The sequence below is a fragment of the Muntiacus reevesi genome, chromosome 8 (genome assembly GCF_963930625.1).
Source record: "Muntiacus reevesi chromosome 8, mMunRee1.1, whole genome shotgun sequence".
In the NCBI taxonomy this organism is placed as follows: Eukaryota; Metazoa; Chordata; class Mammalia; order Artiodactyla; family Cervidae; genus Muntiacus; species Muntiacus reevesi.
In genome coordinates this window covers 18317544-18335172 of record NC_089256.1, presented here as the reverse complement: position 1 = coordinate 18335172, position 17629 = coordinate 18317544, and the positions used below count along the sequence as shown (strand labels likewise).

At 40.6% G+C, this 17629-nt stretch overlaps 1 protein-coding gene across 1 annotated transcript in view; it reads right to left on the bottom strand.

Annotated features, from left to right (window-relative positions):
- MRPL3 (mitochondrial ribosomal protein L3) overlaps nucleotides 1-14057 on the bottom strand; it is a 48830-nt gene extending 34773 nt beyond the window's left edge. The window contains exons 1-4 of the mRNA XM_065942950.1: nucleotides 13825-14057; nucleotides 12620-12804; nucleotides 11596-11687; nucleotides 9622-9720 (exon numbers count right to left, since the gene is read on the bottom strand). Of these exons, the coding sequence (XP_065799022.1) occupies nucleotides 9622-9720; nucleotides 11596-11687; nucleotides 12620-12804; nucleotides 13825-13916 (468 nt within the window). The 5' untranslated portion in view covers nucleotides 13917-14057. The remainder of the gene's footprint in view (nucleotides 1-9621; nucleotides 9721-11595; nucleotides 11688-12619; nucleotides 12805-13824) is intronic.
- Nucleotides 14058-17629: the final 3572 nt, after the last annotated feature.

Sequence of the window (17629 nt, the reverse complement as noted above, 5' to 3'; positions counted from 1 at the left end):
CTCCCTCTATGTATCACTTTCTGTTAAATACATGCCCAGAAAAGTTTACTGCAAGTCTGTTAAATTCATGTCCAGTTCCAGCTCCAGTGATAAGCCACTCTTATCTGAAGAACATGTATTTGAATATGCAGCAAACTTAAGGTACTTGCTAATTTCAGTTTGAAATATGAACAGTGCCCCTTTATAACTTACTGAGCAGGCTGCCCTTAGGTGACATGAAATCGGGGGGCACTGGCCTGAGGGCAGAGAACTTTGGTTTTGGATCGGTCCCCACACCACCCCCCTCCCCAGCCTGAGAATCCCCCTGGAGCCCCCACACTGAGACCACGTAACAAATACTGAGCAGTTCTGCTCTGGATGTCCACAGAAGACTGTTTTCTACCTCAAAGGCCCCTCGGAAGCTGTCCTTTCCTCCAAGAGTGATAATATACATTCATTCCTGTCACTCTCTATGGTTTCACTTCCCATATGCTGAAACCTAAGACTGATATTCAACATCACCAAGGACCCTGCTTTCCATCTTCAATCATACTCAATTCTTCTATGAAAGCAAACATAAAAGTTTTCATTTAAAAATATAGCTCCTTGAAAGAGAAATAAAAGGAATCCAGACAGGAAAGGAAGAAGTAAAACTATCACTGTTGGGAGATGGCATAATACTATATATGGAAAAATTTTTAAAAACTTTTAGAAAAAATGAATTCAGTAAAGAGGCAGCAAACAAAATTAACATACAGAAATCTGTTGTTTTTCTATATACTAACAATGAACAGAAAGAAAAATTAAGAAAACAAATTCCATATGCAATTGTACCCAAACTTGGACAACTAAAAGACACTGATGAAAGAAACTGAAGATGACACAAAGAAATGGAAAGATATACTGTGCTAATGGACTGAAAGAATACTGTTAAGATAATCATACTACCCCAGGAGTGATGGTGCACTGTGCAGCGCCAAAGCAGCCAAGAGGAGATACCCCACATCCAAGGTCAGGAGAGGCGGCCCAGAGGAGATACCCCGCGTCCAAGGTCGGGAGCGGCAGCTTTTGAGAAGATACCCCACGTCCAAGGTAACGAGGAAGGGCGGCACTTTGCTGGAGCAGCCATGAAGAGATATTCCACATCCAAGGTAAGAGAAACCCCAGTAAGACAGTAGGTGCTGAGAGAGGGCGTCAGAGGGCATAGACTGAAACCACAATCACAGAAAACTGGCCAATCTGATCACATGGACCACAGCCTTGTCTAACTCAATGAAACGAAGCCACTCCGTGTAGGGCCATCCAAGATGGATGGGTCACAGTGGAGAATTCTGACAAAATGTGGTCCACTGGAGAAGGGAATGGCAAACCACTTCAGTATTCTTGCCTTGAGAATCCCATGATCAGTATGAAAAGGCAAAAAGATATGACACTGAAAGATGAACTCCCCAGTTTGGTAGGTGCCCAATATGCTACTGGAGATCAGCAGAGAAAGAACTCCAGAAAGAATGAAGGGACGGAGCCAAAGCAAAAAGAACACCCAGTTGTGGATAGGACTGGTGATAGAAGCAAGGTCCAATGATGCAAAGAGCAATATTACGCAGGAACCTGGAATGTTAGGTCCATGAATCAAGGCAAATTGGAAGTGGTCAAACAGGAGATGGCAAGAGTGAAAGTCGACATTCTAGGAATCAGCAAACTAAAATGGACTGGAATAGGTGAATTTAACTCAGATGACCATTATATCTACTACCATGGGCAGGAATCCCTTAGAAGAAATGAAGTAGCCATCATAGTCAACAAGAGTCCGAAATGCAGTACCTGGATGCAACCTTAAAACGACAGAATGATCTCTGCTCGTTTTCAAGGCAAACCATTCAATATCATGGTAATCCAAGTCTATGCCCAACCAGTAATGATGAAGCAGCTGAAGTTGAAAGGTTCTATGAAGACCTACAAGACCTTTTAGAACCAACACCCAAAAAAGATGTCCTTTTCATTATAGGGGGCTGGAATGTAAAGGTAGGAAGTCAAGAAACACCTGGAGTAACAGGCAAATTTGACCTTGGAGTACAGAAAGAAGCAGGGCAAAGGCTAACAGAGTTCTTCCAGGAGAACGCACTGGTCATAGCAAACACCCTCTTCCAACAACATAAGAGAAGACTCTACACATGGACATCACCAGATGGCCAACATTGAAATTAAGATTCATTATATTCTTTGCAGCCAAAGATGGAAAAGCTCTATAAAGTCAGCAAAAACAAGATCAGGAGCTGACTGTGGCTCAGATCATAAACCCCTTATTGCCAAATTCAGACTTAAATTGAAGAAAGTGGGGAAAAGCCCTAGACCATTCAGGTATGACCTAAATCAAACCCCTTATGACTCTATAGAGTGGAAGTGAGAAATAGATTTAAGGGACTAGATCTGATAGACAGAGTGCCTGATGAATTATGGATGGAGGTCCACGACATTGTACAGGAGACAGCAATCAAGACCATCCCCAAGAAAAAGAACTCAAGAAAAGCAAAATGGCTGTCTGAGGAGGCCTTACAAATAGCTGTGAAAAGAGAAGCGAAAAGCAAAGGAGAAAAGGAAAGATATACGCATTTGAATGCAGAGTTCCAAAGAACAGCAAGGAGAGATAAGAAAGCCTTCTTCAGCGATGAAAGCAAAGAAATAGAGGAAAACAATAGAATGGGAAAGACTAGAGATCTCTTCAAGAAAATTAGAGATAACAAGGGTTCATTGCATGCAAAGATGGGCTCAATAAAGGACAGAAATGGTAGGGACCTAACAGAAGCAGAAGATATTAAGAAGAGGTGGCAAGAATACACCGAAGAACTGTACAAAAAAAGATCTTCATGACCCAAATAATCACGATGGTCTGATCACTTACCTAGAGCCAGACAGCTTGGAATGTGAAGTCAAGAGGGCCTTAGGAAGCGTCACTATGAACAAAGCTAGCGGAGGTGATGGAATTCCAGTTGAGCTATTTCAAATCCTGAAAGATGATGCTGTGAAAGTGCTGCACTCAATATGCCAGCAAATTTGGAAAACTCAGCAGTGGCCACAGAACTGGAAAAGGTCAGTTTTCATTCCAATCCCAAAGAAAGTTAATGCCAAAGAATGCTCAAACTATTGCACAATTGCACTCATCTCACATGCTAGCAAAGTAATGCTCAAAATTCTCCAAGCCAGGCTTCAGCAATACGTGAACCATGAACCACCAGATGTTCAAGCTGGTTTTAGAAAAGCCAGAGGAACCAGAGATAAATTGCCAACATCCACTGGATCATTGAAAAAGCAAGAGAGTTCCAGAAAAATATCTATTTCTGCTGTATTGACTATGCCAAAGCTTTTGACTGTATGGATCACAATAAACTGTGGAAAATTCTGAAAGAGATGGGAACACCAGACCATTTGACCTGCCTCTTGACAAATCTGTATGCAGGTCAGGAAGCAACAGTTAGAACTGGACATGGAACAACAGACTGGTTCCAAATAGGAAAAGGAGTATGTCAAGGCTGTATAATGTCACCCTGCTTATTTAACTTATATGCAGAGTGCATCATGAGAAACGCTGGGATGGAGGAAGCACAAGCTAGAATGAAGATTGCCAGGAGAAACATCAATAACCTCAGATATGCAGATGACACCACCCTTATGGCAGAAAGTGAAGAACTAAAGAGCCTCTTTACTTCTCTGATGAAAGTGAAAGAGGAGAGTGTAAAAGTTGGCTTAAAGCTCAACATTCAGAAAACTAAGATTAAGGCATCTGGTCCCATCATTTCATGGGAAATAGATGGGGAAATAGTGGAAACAGTGGCTGACTTTATTTTTTTGGGCTCCAAAATTACTGCAGATGGTGACTGCAGCCATGAAATTAAAAGATGCTTACTCCTTGGAAGGAAAGTTATGACCAACCTAGATAGCATATTAAAATGCAGAGACATTACTTTGCCAACAAAGGTCCATCTAGTCAAGGCTATGGTTTTTCCAGTGGTCATGCATGGATGTGAGAGTTGGACTGTGAAGCAAGGTGAGCGCCGAAGAATTGATGATTTGAACTGTGGTGTTGGAGAAGACTCTTGAGAGTCCCTTGGACTGCAGGGAGATCCAACCAGTCCATCCTGAAGGAGATCAGTCCTGGGTGTTCATTGGAAGGACTGATGCTGAAGCTGAAACTCCAATACTTTGGCCACCTTATGAGAAGAGTTGACTCATTGGAAAAGACCCTGATGCTGGGAGGGATTGGGGGCAGGAGGAAAAGGGGACGACAGAGGATGAGATGGCTGGATGGCATCACCGACTTGATGGACATGAGTTTGAGTAAACTCTGGGAGTTGGTGATGGACAGGGAGGCCTGGCGTGCTACAATTCATGGGGGTGCAAAGAGTAGGATAGGAGTGAGCCACTGAACTGAACTGCACACATACACACACACACACACACACACACACACACACACACACACACACACACAGACAAAATGGAGTATTACTCAGCCATGAAAAAAGAATATCTTGCCATTTGCAACAACATGTATGGGTCTAGAGGATATTATGCGAAGTGAAGTAAGTCAGATGGAGAAAGACAAATACCATATGATTTCACTTATATGCAGAATCTAAAAAACAAATGAATGGAAGGTAACAAAACAGAAATAGACTCATAGATACAGAGAACAAACAGGTGGTTGCCAGATGGGAGAGGTGGGGGCATGAATGAAATAGTGAGGGCAGTTAAGAGGTAAACTTCCAGTTACAAAAGAAATGAGTGTTGAGGATGAAACGTATAGCATGGAGGATATAGTCAACAATATTATAATAACTTTGAATGGCAACATATGGTAACTATACTGATCATGGGAATCATTTTGTAATGTACAGAAATACTGAATCAGTATGTTGCACATCTGTAACTAACAGTGTTTTAGATCAATTTAACTTCAATAAAACATCTAAAAATGTGGATACTTAAAATTATTTCCGTGATGTGTCAGATTTAGATTTATTAAATTTTAGAACAGAATTTCAATTTTATATTTGACCTTCACATATTCTACTTGGCAATTTAAAAAACATATTTTATTAATATCAGTTTTTAAGTATTCCAGGAGGCTAATGAGAAAAATCTTGTTTTTTAGTAATACAAAATGGACAAGACAAACATCCTAAGTAACTCTACACTGAGACATAAGGAGGAGAAAGGTAATACATACTTCCTGATTATCTTCCAATTTCACTAAAGTTAAATCATTTTTTATTTTAAATAAAAATACCATAAAACTAATCAGGCATCTGTCCTGAGAAAAACCAAATGTTCAAGCTGAGCTGAAGTCAACTGTAGTGTTACAGAGGGTTTTTTCCCTAACTTCCAAATACATGATTTCAAAAGGCAATTTAAAAGACTGACAGCAGTGTCACACTTGGATAATCCCATCTACAAGGTTCCATTTTTTTCTCCCTCTCCAATTATCCTTCTCACAATGAAAATGCTTCTCTGCCCCAAATATGAATTGATTTAATCAACTTGTAAGGCCACTTAAACTTCTTTATTCAAAAACATTATGTACCACATCAGTTTTTATTTATAATATGGTACACAAATAGTAAAAGCCAAGTAGCCTAATTTCTTGGAGGCATAAATTCTTTACAGATTAAGAAAAATAACATTCTAGCCTTAGTATAAATAAAACTGATTTAATCAACTCATTAAAAAATGCTAAACTATTTAATATTCATAGATCTCTCTCTTCTCTCTCTCTCTCTCTCTCAGATCCTCTAAAATCAATCTACTTGCAGTTTCACTGAGGATTACAATGTGCAAATGAAAGTTTGAAGTTTGTATACATTGAATTTCAAAAATCTTTCTTTCTAAACCAAAATGCTTTACTTCTGAAGAATTCTAGAACTTCATTTTCACATCCTATTATGACAAAATGTCATTCAAAGACCAAACTTGTTTCTTAATATTGCAATACATGACCTCTAGACCTAGAAAATTAATATTTGAAGAATGGGCCTCTGAAGAACTTCCTATACCACAGTAGTGAATAGTTTAAAAAATTCATGTCAGTTATGTGTTTAAAATTCACTACAGTATAAGAGTCAGCATCCAAATCGGCATCCTGCTGTGCTATACATTCACTGGTGAGATAAAATTTAAGGTATGAAGACCAGTCTCTAGTACAAAAGCAGAAATAAAAGTACTAACATTTCTCTAATAGTTTAGTTATCAAGATTTTATCAATAAGACTGTCTTCATCATTAAGGAAAATAAATAAATTGAGCTGGCAAGTAGGAGGGGAACTTTTTTTTGTTAAAAATGAAAGTATTTGAGAATCAATGTGAAACTTCTAGAACTGGGAAGGAATTCAGAGACCATCAAGTCCAATTGCTTGTTTTGGTGGGTAAGAAAATGGATGTTCTGAAAGGTGGAGTAAAGGAGCTAATAGCAGCCACAGAAACAGAACTCAGCTCTTCTGATGCCATGCCCACTCATTTCCCACTATCTCATAGTCCTGAGGAAGTAATGTTCACAAATCTGCTACTGCAGAATGGATTACCCCAACATGATACCTGATTTACAAATATGGAGGCTATAGAGCCAGAAACTTACAAAATTGGTAATGAAATAAAGATGACAGTGCTAGCCCTAACAAAAACACAGAAATATAATCAATTAGAAAACAGTGGTATCTAGCAAACTAAAGAATTGTTCATATGATTCACAGGAGGTCTGGCAAATATTTACACTTAAAAATTCAAACATTTATGACATTTTTTAAAAAAGTTTCCAAAAATATCACACTGTACTTTTAACTACATTATCTGAACTCCATAATTATTAGTCAATAAACTGTCAAGAGCAGCAGATATTACTATGAAGTCTTAATGAAAAATAAGCTAACCATACTACCATAATATGCAAAAATAAGTCCTCTAATACTTATGAGATAGGCCTATTAAACCATAGGACTTCAACCATTGCCAATTTACTGATCAGTATATCCCCTGTGGCGCTAGTGGTAAAGTATCCGCCTGCCAATGCAAGAGACATAAGAGATTCTATCCCTGGGTCCGGGAGATCTCATGGAGGAGTCATGACAACCCACGCTCAGTATTCTTGCCTGAGAATCTCCATGGACAGAGGACCCTGATGGGCTGTAGTCCTTGGGGTCACGAACAGTCGAACACGACTGAAGTGACTTAGCACACATACCCCACTACCTATAGGACAGTTCCACCTGGTTTTTCTGTAAACTCTTTACATCTTTCCTCCAAAGCAATCCGTTCCTTGTCTCTGTCCCAGGTCACAGCATCAGCACTGACCTGCTGGGTCCTGTCCCACCAGATCATCCAAACCTGGTTTTATAATGCTTGCCTCTCCCAAGTCCAAAGCAACTGCTCCAGGGCAAAAGACTTTTATGAACTCTCACAGAGGGCTCACCCCTTAAGTGTCCTCCCAGCATGGGGGATTTTCTAATTTAGTTAACCATGATAACAATATGACTACAGTTCAGTTTAGTCGCTCAGTCGTGTCTGACTTTTTGCAGCCCCGTGGACTGCAGCACACCAGGCCTTCCTGTCCATCACCAACTCCTGAAGTTTACTCAAAGTCATGTCCATTGAGTTGGGATGCCATCCAAACACCTTATCTTCTGTCATCCCCTTCCCCTCCTGTCTTCAATCTTTCTCAGCATCAGAGTCTTTTCCAATGAGTCAGCTCTTTACATCAGGTGGCCATATACTGTTGCTTCAGCTTTAGCATCAGTCCTTTCAGTGAGTATTCAGGGTTGATTTCCCTTAAGATTGACTGGTTTGATCTCCTTGCTGTCCAAGGGACTCTCAGGAGTCTTCTCCAGATCACAGTTTGAAGACATCAATTCTTTGGTGCTCTGTCTGTCTGCTTTACAGGCCAGCTCTCACAACCGCATGTGACCATTGAAAAGACTATAGCCTTGATATACTAATCTTTGTCAGCACAGTTATGTTTTGGCTTTTCAGCACACTGCCTACATTTGTCATAGCTCTTCCGCCAAGAAGCAAACATCTTCTGATTTGGCTGCAGTCACCATCCAGTGATTTTAGAGCCCAAGAGGAGGAAATCTGTCACTACTTCCACTTTTTCCCCTTCTATTTACCATGAAGTAATGGGGCTGATGCCAAGATCTTAGTGTGTTTTTTCCCTAATATTTAGTTTAAGCCTGCTCTTTCACTCTCCTCCTTCACCCTCATCAAGAGGCTCTTTGGTTCCTTTTCACTTTCTGCCATTAGAGTGGTACCATCTGCATATCTGAGGTTGTTGATGTTTCTCCTGCCTATCTTGATTCCAGCTTGTACCTCATCCAGCCCAGCATTTCTCATGCTGTGCTCAGTATGAGTTAAACAAACAGGGTGACAGCAGACAGCCCTGTCGCACTCCTTTCTCAATCCTGAGCCAATCAGTTGTTCCATACAGGATTCTAACTGTTGCTCCTGACCCGCACACAGGTTTCTCAGGAGACAGGTAAGATGGTCTAGTATTCCCATCTCTTTAAAAGCTTTCCACAGTTTGTTATGATCCACACAGCCAAAGGCGAAGTTAGTGAAACAGAGTAGATGTTTCTCTGGAATTCCCTTGCTTTCTCTATGATCCAGCAAACGTTGGCAATTTGATCTCTGGTTCCCCTGCCTTTTCTAAACCCAGCCTGGACATCTGGAAGTTCTTGGTTCGCATGATACTAAAGCCTGGCATGCAAGATTTTAAGCATGACCTTACTAGCATGAGAGATGAGTGGAACTGTCAGATGGTTAGAACATTCTTTATTACTTTAGTACTAAAGTACTAAACATGCTTTAGTCCCATCCCTTCTTGGGAATTGGGGTGAGGACTGGCCTTTTCCAGTCCTGTGGCCACTGCTAAGTCTTCCAGATTTGCTGACATATTCAGTGCAACACTTTGATGGCATCATTCTTTAGGGTTCTGAATAGCTCTACTGGAATTCCATTGCATCCACTAGCTTTATTCACAGCAGTGCTTCCTAAGGACCACTTGACTTCATACTCCAGAATGCCTAGCTCTGGGTAATATGAACTAGTTATTCAGTTCACTAAGATCATTTTGGACAGTCCTTCTGTGTGTTCTTTCCATCTCTTCTTGATCTCTTCAGCATCTACTAGATCTCTACCACTTCTGTCCTTTATTGTGCCCAACTATGGGTGAAATGTTCCCTTGGTATTTCCAATTTTCCAGAAGAGATCTCTAGTCTTTCTCCTTCTGTTGTTTTCCTCTATTTTTTTTTTTCCCTCTCTTTTTATGCACTGTTCATTGAAGAAGGCCTTCTTGTCTCTCCTTGGCTTCTCTGTCTATGGAATTCTCCAGGCAAGAATATTGGAGTGGGTTGCCATTCCCTTCTCTAGGGGATCTTCCCAATCCAGGGACTGAATCCAGGTCTCCTGCATCGCAGGCAGATTCTTTACCATCTGAGCCAACAGGGAAGCCCCTCTATCAGACTGTCTTCCCCCAAATCCACAGTTTACCTCCAGGACAAGTTTATGACTATGGGATAGCCTCAAAACTTAATTCAGAATTTCAAAGAATTCAGATCTAAAGCTAATGAAATGCTGTGTTCTAGGAATGAAAATGCATCCTTACATGGAAACGTGACACAGTTTTTCCTCCTACAGTCAGGGCTGCCATTTTTCCATTATGATTTTCCTTTGGAGTATATTTTAGGACATGACAGTCTTGTACCTAGAAAACAAAAACACACACAAAAAATCAATGTGCTGGAATACATGTTAATATTACATACCAGCCACATTGAGTCCCTAGGACAGTTAGGAATTCTCTAAAGTTTCTGATCTCATCCCTCTAAAACCAATCACAATCTAAAAAAACTATTAACCACAGTACACAACATGCATAAAACACAAATATAAAACAAAATGGAGTATTTACAAAGAAAATATGCGTATAACCACTACCCATATCAAAAACCCCCCAAACCTCTGTGTCTCTTCCCAATCCCCACCTCACACCCATTCCTCCCTGTCCTTTTTACCCCTTGGGCAGTGGTTCTTAAAGTGTGGTCCCTAGACAAGCAGCATCAGCATTACCTGGGAACTCAGGCCCCTGTCAGAACCCACTACAACAGAACCTGTGTTTTCTGAGCCTCCCAGGTGATTCTGAGGTACAGAAAAGTTTGAGATGCACTGCCCCTCAAATAAATAACCATCCCTCTTGACACTGTGATAATAATTCATTTAACTTTTCATTATAATTACTGCCTTTGAAAGCACTGCTTAATCCTATAGTTTAGTGCTATCTGTTGAAACTTCATGCAAGTCATCAGACCACATAGACTTCTCCAAATTTTCCTGCTTTTGCTCAAGATTCTATTGGTAAGGTTCACCCACACTGCTTTTTGCAGCTCCATTCTGTACATTTTCACTGCCACCCAGCACTTTATCATGTAAATATACCATGATTTCTTTATCCATTCTACCACGATGGAAACATGAGTTATTTCTATTTTCGGAGTATTAAGAATAATGCTGCTATAACTCGTCTGTTTGAGTTTTCTAGTAACACTCAGGAGTGAAACTGGAAGACCATAGGTTCACCTACCTCAACTTTCCCTAATGCTAAGCTATTTCCTGAAGTAGCTGTTCCAATTTACAATCCTACCCATCATTCCCGAAAGTTCCCAAAGTTCTGTAGAGTTCTAGAAACTATTGATATAATTCTTTCCTTGATCATTCAGAGTCAGTAAAAACTTATTAAGGGCTTGCAGGCCACCTATGCCTGACAGTACTGGAAGCACTTCCATGTATGGGCTCTCACTTTAATCTCCATTACTTGCCTAATCACTTGTTCAAGGCTTAACTCCAAAGATGAAGCGAGCAGTTCAAAGTGATCTGGAGAATGATGGTCTCAACTTACCAGTGATTTTTGTAATAATGATAAAGACAACAACAGCTAATGCTGGATGGACACTGAACATTGTTTTAAATTTTAAGTGCCTGACATTTATCATCTTGTGCAAGCCTCACAGTAACCCTTTGAGGGAGGTCATAGTGATTTCTCCTGAAGAATAAAATCCTATCTTTTACAGATGAGGCAGTGCTTCAAAAAACACAGCTAGGAAATGGCATAACCAAGATATGAGATATTCAGGTTCCAGGGCCTACATTCTTAACCATTAACCTTATTTTAGACAACAAAATGCTGCTTCTCCAGGTAAGTGTTACACTATGAGGTAGTAAAGAGATGAAAATTACAACTTGGAATTGAAAGAACTGCATAAATGAAAATAAGATGGGACTGAGACTTTTTCCTGACTGTGAGTTAAACTAGTAGATCTGTAAGAAGTTAGGTTACACATTTTTTTTTTTTTAATTTATTGCTCCAGTTATCCCAACACCAGTATCAAGAAAGCCACCACTCAGGTATGAGTAAGAACATTCACGGACATCCTCAGAAGTAAACCTCTTTCACAGAATTTATGCTCCATTCTACCTCTTCTTCACATGTTTCAGGACACAAATATTGTCTATTGTGTAACAGGTTTGCACAAAAAGATAGCACACACAACAGATTTGTTATTATCTTCTATTTCTTTCTCACCTGAAGTAATGTGACCACATGCTTCTTACCATCTTTGGTCCATAAAGGCATCATGCCTAACTTCAGTGCAATAAGGCCCACTCTAGAGGAACCTGGCGATTAAAGACAAATCAGTATTCACACAGTTTTTTCAACATTTTTCAACTTGATACTACAGGATTTCCTAAATTTTGGTTTCATATAAGGAGTAGGTAGATAACTAACATGCTGATATATCCATAGAGTAAAATACAACTATTCCTTTCAGATATAAGTGCCTTCAACCATGCCTGACATAGTATTACTCAATAAACCTCTGTAAAACAAAAAATATAAGACAACTATACAAAATAAAGAAAACAGTTAAAGTGATATATCCAACCTCATTAATCAGGAAATATCTACTACTCAAACTCTAAGAAGTTAGCTGGAGTTACAGAGATGACATAAGTGGTTTTGTGGCTAAAAAATGTTAGCATCAACCATACCACTCAGTCTGTTGTATAAATTGATGAAGTTGCTTCACTAAGATGTCTAGCCATTAAACAATTTGACAGCCACAATAACTCCCAATCAAAGACAACACCCTCAACAGGAAAGGTCTTATGCTTTTTGGTCTGGCCACAGATGGATATAGCACTCTGTGTGGCACTAAGAGCTGATTCTGGGGTTATGCTTGGCAGGCATTGAGTGCTAGAACACCTCAAAAGCAAATCTCTGAGTGATACATTTTAGTTCACCACACTCTTCCAGCTTTTCTTTTCTATTTTATTTTTTATCTGAAGAAAATAAGAAAACATTTGCAGAATGATTCTCTTTTCACCTACTATGCAATTTCTTGAGGAAGTTTTGATGATCATCAGATATTCACTAACAATAGACTAGGATGCTGGAAATATACTTGCAAACCAAACCACAATGAAACAGACTCAGTTATTTCATGAAAAACAGAAATGACAAATTTATCCAGAAGTCACTATGACTTTAAATGTGCCAGTCAGACAGTAATCAGGCAATGAGAACACAACATACACAAAATAACCACCTGGTTCCCAAGGATGTATAGGCCACGGCTCATCTTTCAGAGGACAGAGTTTACTTGCTAATTGGGCTTTATTTTCATCAGAGACCAATTGCTTAACAAAGGAAACATTCTCTTCAGAAAGATGCTCATCCCACCAAGTACCACTCTTGCCATGGAGACTTCTAACCAAAACCCAGATGTCTGTTCTGTAAAAATAAAATTAGAGAACAAAGCACAATTCAAAAGTTTCCCCATTTAATGTACAGGAGGTTACATGAGCTGGAAAGTATAGTCAGGGCCTTAGGAAAAGGTTTGCATCCTGTTCCAGTTTTTTTCACTGACATTCCTCATGAAAATAATGGGGCTCATATTTTAACTGTTAATACATATCCTGGAGGAAAAGTTCTCCCTTTCTCCTCTGGGATAAACAGATTTCCAACAGGGTAGTCCTATGTAGACAAAAGAAGTCACAGGTCCATCTGAACATGTACCTTAACAGTTTACATCCAGTGGCGGTGACAGAATGTGGGCTTACTGATATTTTTCTGATAAACTCACCTCGTATCTGTAACGACATGGCCTAGGCTCAGAATGGTGAAAAAATGGAGTGTGCAAATTCTAAAAATCCATAAAAGACCTGAACTCTATTAGTTGAACACCCCAAGAAAGACTTTAGGGGACGGAGGTCAGGAAAGAGGTGTATAATTCTCGAGAGGAGGGTCAGAAAAGAAGTAAAGCTTTCTGAGGTCTATCTCTTTTGTAGACAGGAAGATATATATCCAGGATACAGTCTCAATTCTGCACTTATTAGTTAAGTGACCTTGGGCAAAGCGCTTGTCTCTTTAAGACTCTTCATCTGTAATACTGAATAATGATAGGACGGAATAATGGTGGCATCTGTAAAACGGATGATAACAGCTCTCATAAAGCTACATGAGCCAAGGCGCCTAATGTTTCTAACAGAACATTTATTAGAGAGTAAACGCTCACTAACTGGAAGATAGTATCATTGCTGTTGGTACTGCTTGCTGCCAGTCGCTGGCTCATCAGCATTAAAAATAAAAAACCTACCCCTTCAACCCTTCAAAGGGCACGTACTTTGAGTAGTGATTCTTAACGCTTCAGGCCTGGACGGTGCTCCCTCCTACCCTGGGCCGGGCCAGACCACAGCCCGTGAACGCGAGTGCAAGGATAATCCCCCACGCCCGTCTCTCCCCAGCACCCACCTGTTTCCCGAGCCCAGGGCAGTGCCCAGGCCACCCGTGCCGCGGTCCAGCACCCGGGCGCCGGCCCAAGCCAGCAGCCTCCAACTGGGCATGGTGAGGCCGGGAGAACGCAGCCCCTTCACCCTCGGGCGCCCTGCCGCTCAGCTTGGCTTTCACGGCGCCCCAGAGACCATGTCCCAGTCCTGTGAACCGTCCGGAGCTGTCCCGCAGCCTCTCACACTGCCTTCCCGGACGAGAAAGAACTGCCAGAGCCTTTTCCGGTCCGCTCGCAAAGCGCGCCGGTGCCGGGGTCGGATCCAAGAACTAGAGTTCCGCCTCCGAAATAGTCCTAACTTTGGCTCTGAGTGGGGTGTGGACGGTGGGATCTGGCTCTCCATGGGATGGAAAAAAAAAACTGAATTTAAACTTTAGGAGAATGAGGCAAACTAGGGACAGGCTTCTTAAGGAAGCGAAGTCACTTCTAAGTAGTGCCCCTTGTGGGGCGGCTCATTGTACTAAGCAGCTCTTGATATTCTTATATTGGGTTATGTTCAAAACATCCCTGAACGAAGGTCGTTACTTTTATATTACAAATGAAGGAATACAGACAGTGCTGGTCCAGAACAGATGGAAGAATTGGTACTGAAACAGGACTGACATGTGCTAGTAGAATATGGCCAAGTTGATATGGTATGACCTCCAGGGGTGGATCCTAAAATGTATTTGCTAGTGTGTCTTGGGCTCTTGGACGGCTCTCTATGAGGGAAGCCATTAGTCTTGTCCTGCAGGCACTCAAACATCCCTGTGGAGGGGCCCATGTGAAGAGGAACCATCTTTCCAACTAGGAATTAACCACTTAGGAAGGGATTCCTCTGGTTCCAGGCAACATCTCCAATGACTGCAGTCATGAAAGACTGGGTCTGAACCACTCAGCCAAGAAACTCCTGGGTTCCTGACCAGGAGAAACTCCTGGAGAGAGTAAATGATTACTAAATTATTTTGCGCAAGCATTTATTCCTAATATACTTTCAGTACAAATAAACCCTTGTCCTGGGTTCCAGAGTCAGCCTAATCACCATGTGTGATCTTGAGTATTCATTCTATTACTTCGTTTCCTTCTTTATCAAATGAGTGCTTGTAGAAATTCAGAAATAAAAAGACTTAAGCTATTTCAAGACCCTCTTTTATCTGAGATATGGCTATGCTGGCTTAAGAAGTCCAGGCCATGGTCAATTCCTGATAACTACTTGAACTGTTCTGTAGAGATAAAAGAAAACAAAGAATGTTCTCAAAATCTTTGTTTGCTTATGCTAGCCTGGCTTCCCAGTTATTTGAGAATAGCCCTTTACTGAACAAGCATGTCTTGAGGTATGCTGTATACAAGAAGCTGGGAATAAAAAGACTTGCCTACAACTGCCAATGGCTAGCATTTCTTGAGCATATAATATGGGGTGAGTATTGTGGAAGCCCTGGAAATCTCAGTCAGAGACTACCAGGAGCAAACTTGAATTCATAAGTTTAAGTTTCACTAGCTTCCTGCAGTGAGAGAGAGCATACACCTACAAATGAGTTGTAATATTTGGACTTACACTGGGTAGTATGAAGGAAACAGACTTCTTTTGAAATGGATACTATTCAGCAAAAGTTCAGCATTTGGGCATCACAGTAATTTTGTTGGAGGTAGGAAGGACAACGTGAAACTAGGGATAATGATGGTGAGGGAGCAGATCTGTTTTGAGGATAAGATGTTTTGAGGAAAGAAGTGTTTTGTAACTGGAGTGTGGCCTTGGGTGTGGTCTGTTAGAAGTATTGTGTTGACATTCCATTATAAATTAAACACAAGTCTGATTCCTAACAGAATTCATGTTCACTCTTCAGTGTATTTCCTCATTTGATCTTTATAATAACCCCATATGATAATACAATAATTATCTCCATTTTACAGTTTAGAAGATAAACACAGAGAGACTACATGACTTAAGTTTATTTGACTAGTTAGGGCCAAGATTTAAATCTCAGCAGTATGATCACAGAGCCTGTGTTCCTAGCCATTCTGTTTCTTTGATTCTCTAAGACAAGTATGTTATTACCCTTGCATTGGAATTCCTATATTGCTGAGAGGAAAATTGGTAAGTACTCATATCACACATGGCAGTCTGTGAGGCCTGAGGAGGCAGCCAGTCAGTCTAACCTTTGCTTCTAGTGCCAAAACTCTCCTAGCCCATGATGGCAACCTTGAGCAAAGAAATCGTTAGCAGACAACATTGCTAAACCAAATCAAAGCAAAACATGCTCTGTCTGCTGTCACATATTTCCTGATTGACAGCTGGGTCTGGGAAGTATTAATTTCATCACTACAGTATACTGCTAATCGACAAGAACCAATCCAGTTCTTGAGGGACCTAGCCAGGGCTTCTCTAGGGCACTGATCTCCAGCTTCCAGCATTTCTGACATCATCCTTCAGAGAGTACCATGGGCCCTTGGACCCCAAGACCATTTTGCGTCTCTGGGACTTCAGTTTCTCACTGGAAAAAAGATAACCCTGTTATCTTCTTTTAACGCTTTGCTGTCATTGTTCAGTCACTAAGTCATGTCTGACTCCTAGTGACTTAATGCCAGCCTCCTCTGTCCTCCACTATCTCCCAGAGTTTGCTTCAAGTCTATTGAGTTGGTGATGCTATCTAACCACCTTATCCTCTGCCACTCCTTCTCCTTTTGCCTTCAATCTTTCCCAACATCAGTGTCTTTTCCAATGAGTCGACTCTACCATTAGGTGACCAAAGTTTTGGAGCTTCAGCTTCAACATCAGTCCTTCCAGTCAATATACAGGGTTGATTTCCTTTAGGATTGACTGGTTTGATCCCCGTGTATTCCAAGGGACTCTCAGGAGTCTTCTCCAGCACTACGATTCAGAAGTTAGTGCTTACTCTTCCTTATGGTCCAACTCCCACATCTGTACATGACTACTGGAAAAACCATAGCTTTGACTATCCCAACCTTTGTTGGCAAAGTGATGTTTCTGTTTTTTTAATACACTGTTTAGGTTTGTCAAGCTTCCTTTCCAAGGAACAAACATCTTTTAATTTCATGGCTACAGTCACTGTCTACAGTTATTTTGGAGTCCAAGAAAAGAAAATCTGTCACTGCTTCCACTTTTTCCCTTTCTATTTGCCATGAAGTGATGGGACCATGTGCCATAAACTTAGTTTTTCTATTATTTTTTTCATGTATAATTTTATTTTTAATTTTTAAATAAATTTATTCATTTTAATTGGAGGCTAATTACTTTACAATATTATAGTAGTTTTGCCATACATTGACATGGATCAGCCACGGGTGTACATGTGTTCCCCATCCTGAAGCCCCCTCCCACCACCCTCCCCATCTCATCCCTCTGGGTCATCCCAGTGCACCAGCCCCAAGCACCCTGTCTCATGCATCAAACCTGGACTGGTGATCCATTTCACATATGATAATATTCATGTTTCAATGCCATTCTCTCGAATCATCTCACCCTCACCCTCTCCCACAGAGTCCAAAAGACTGTTCTATACATCTGTGTCTCTTTTGCTGTCTCGCATATAGGGTTATGGTTATCTAATTTCTAGTTTTATTAATTTTGAGTTTTAAACCAGCTTTTTCACTCTACTCTTTCACCCTCATCAAGAGGCTCTTTAGTTCCTCTTCACTTTCTGCATTACAATGGTATCATCTGTGTATCTGAGGTTGTTGATGTTTCTCCTGGCAATCTTAATTCTTGCTTGTGATTCATCCAGTCCAGCATTTCACATAGAAGTGAAATAATCAGCCTTGTCATATATGTTT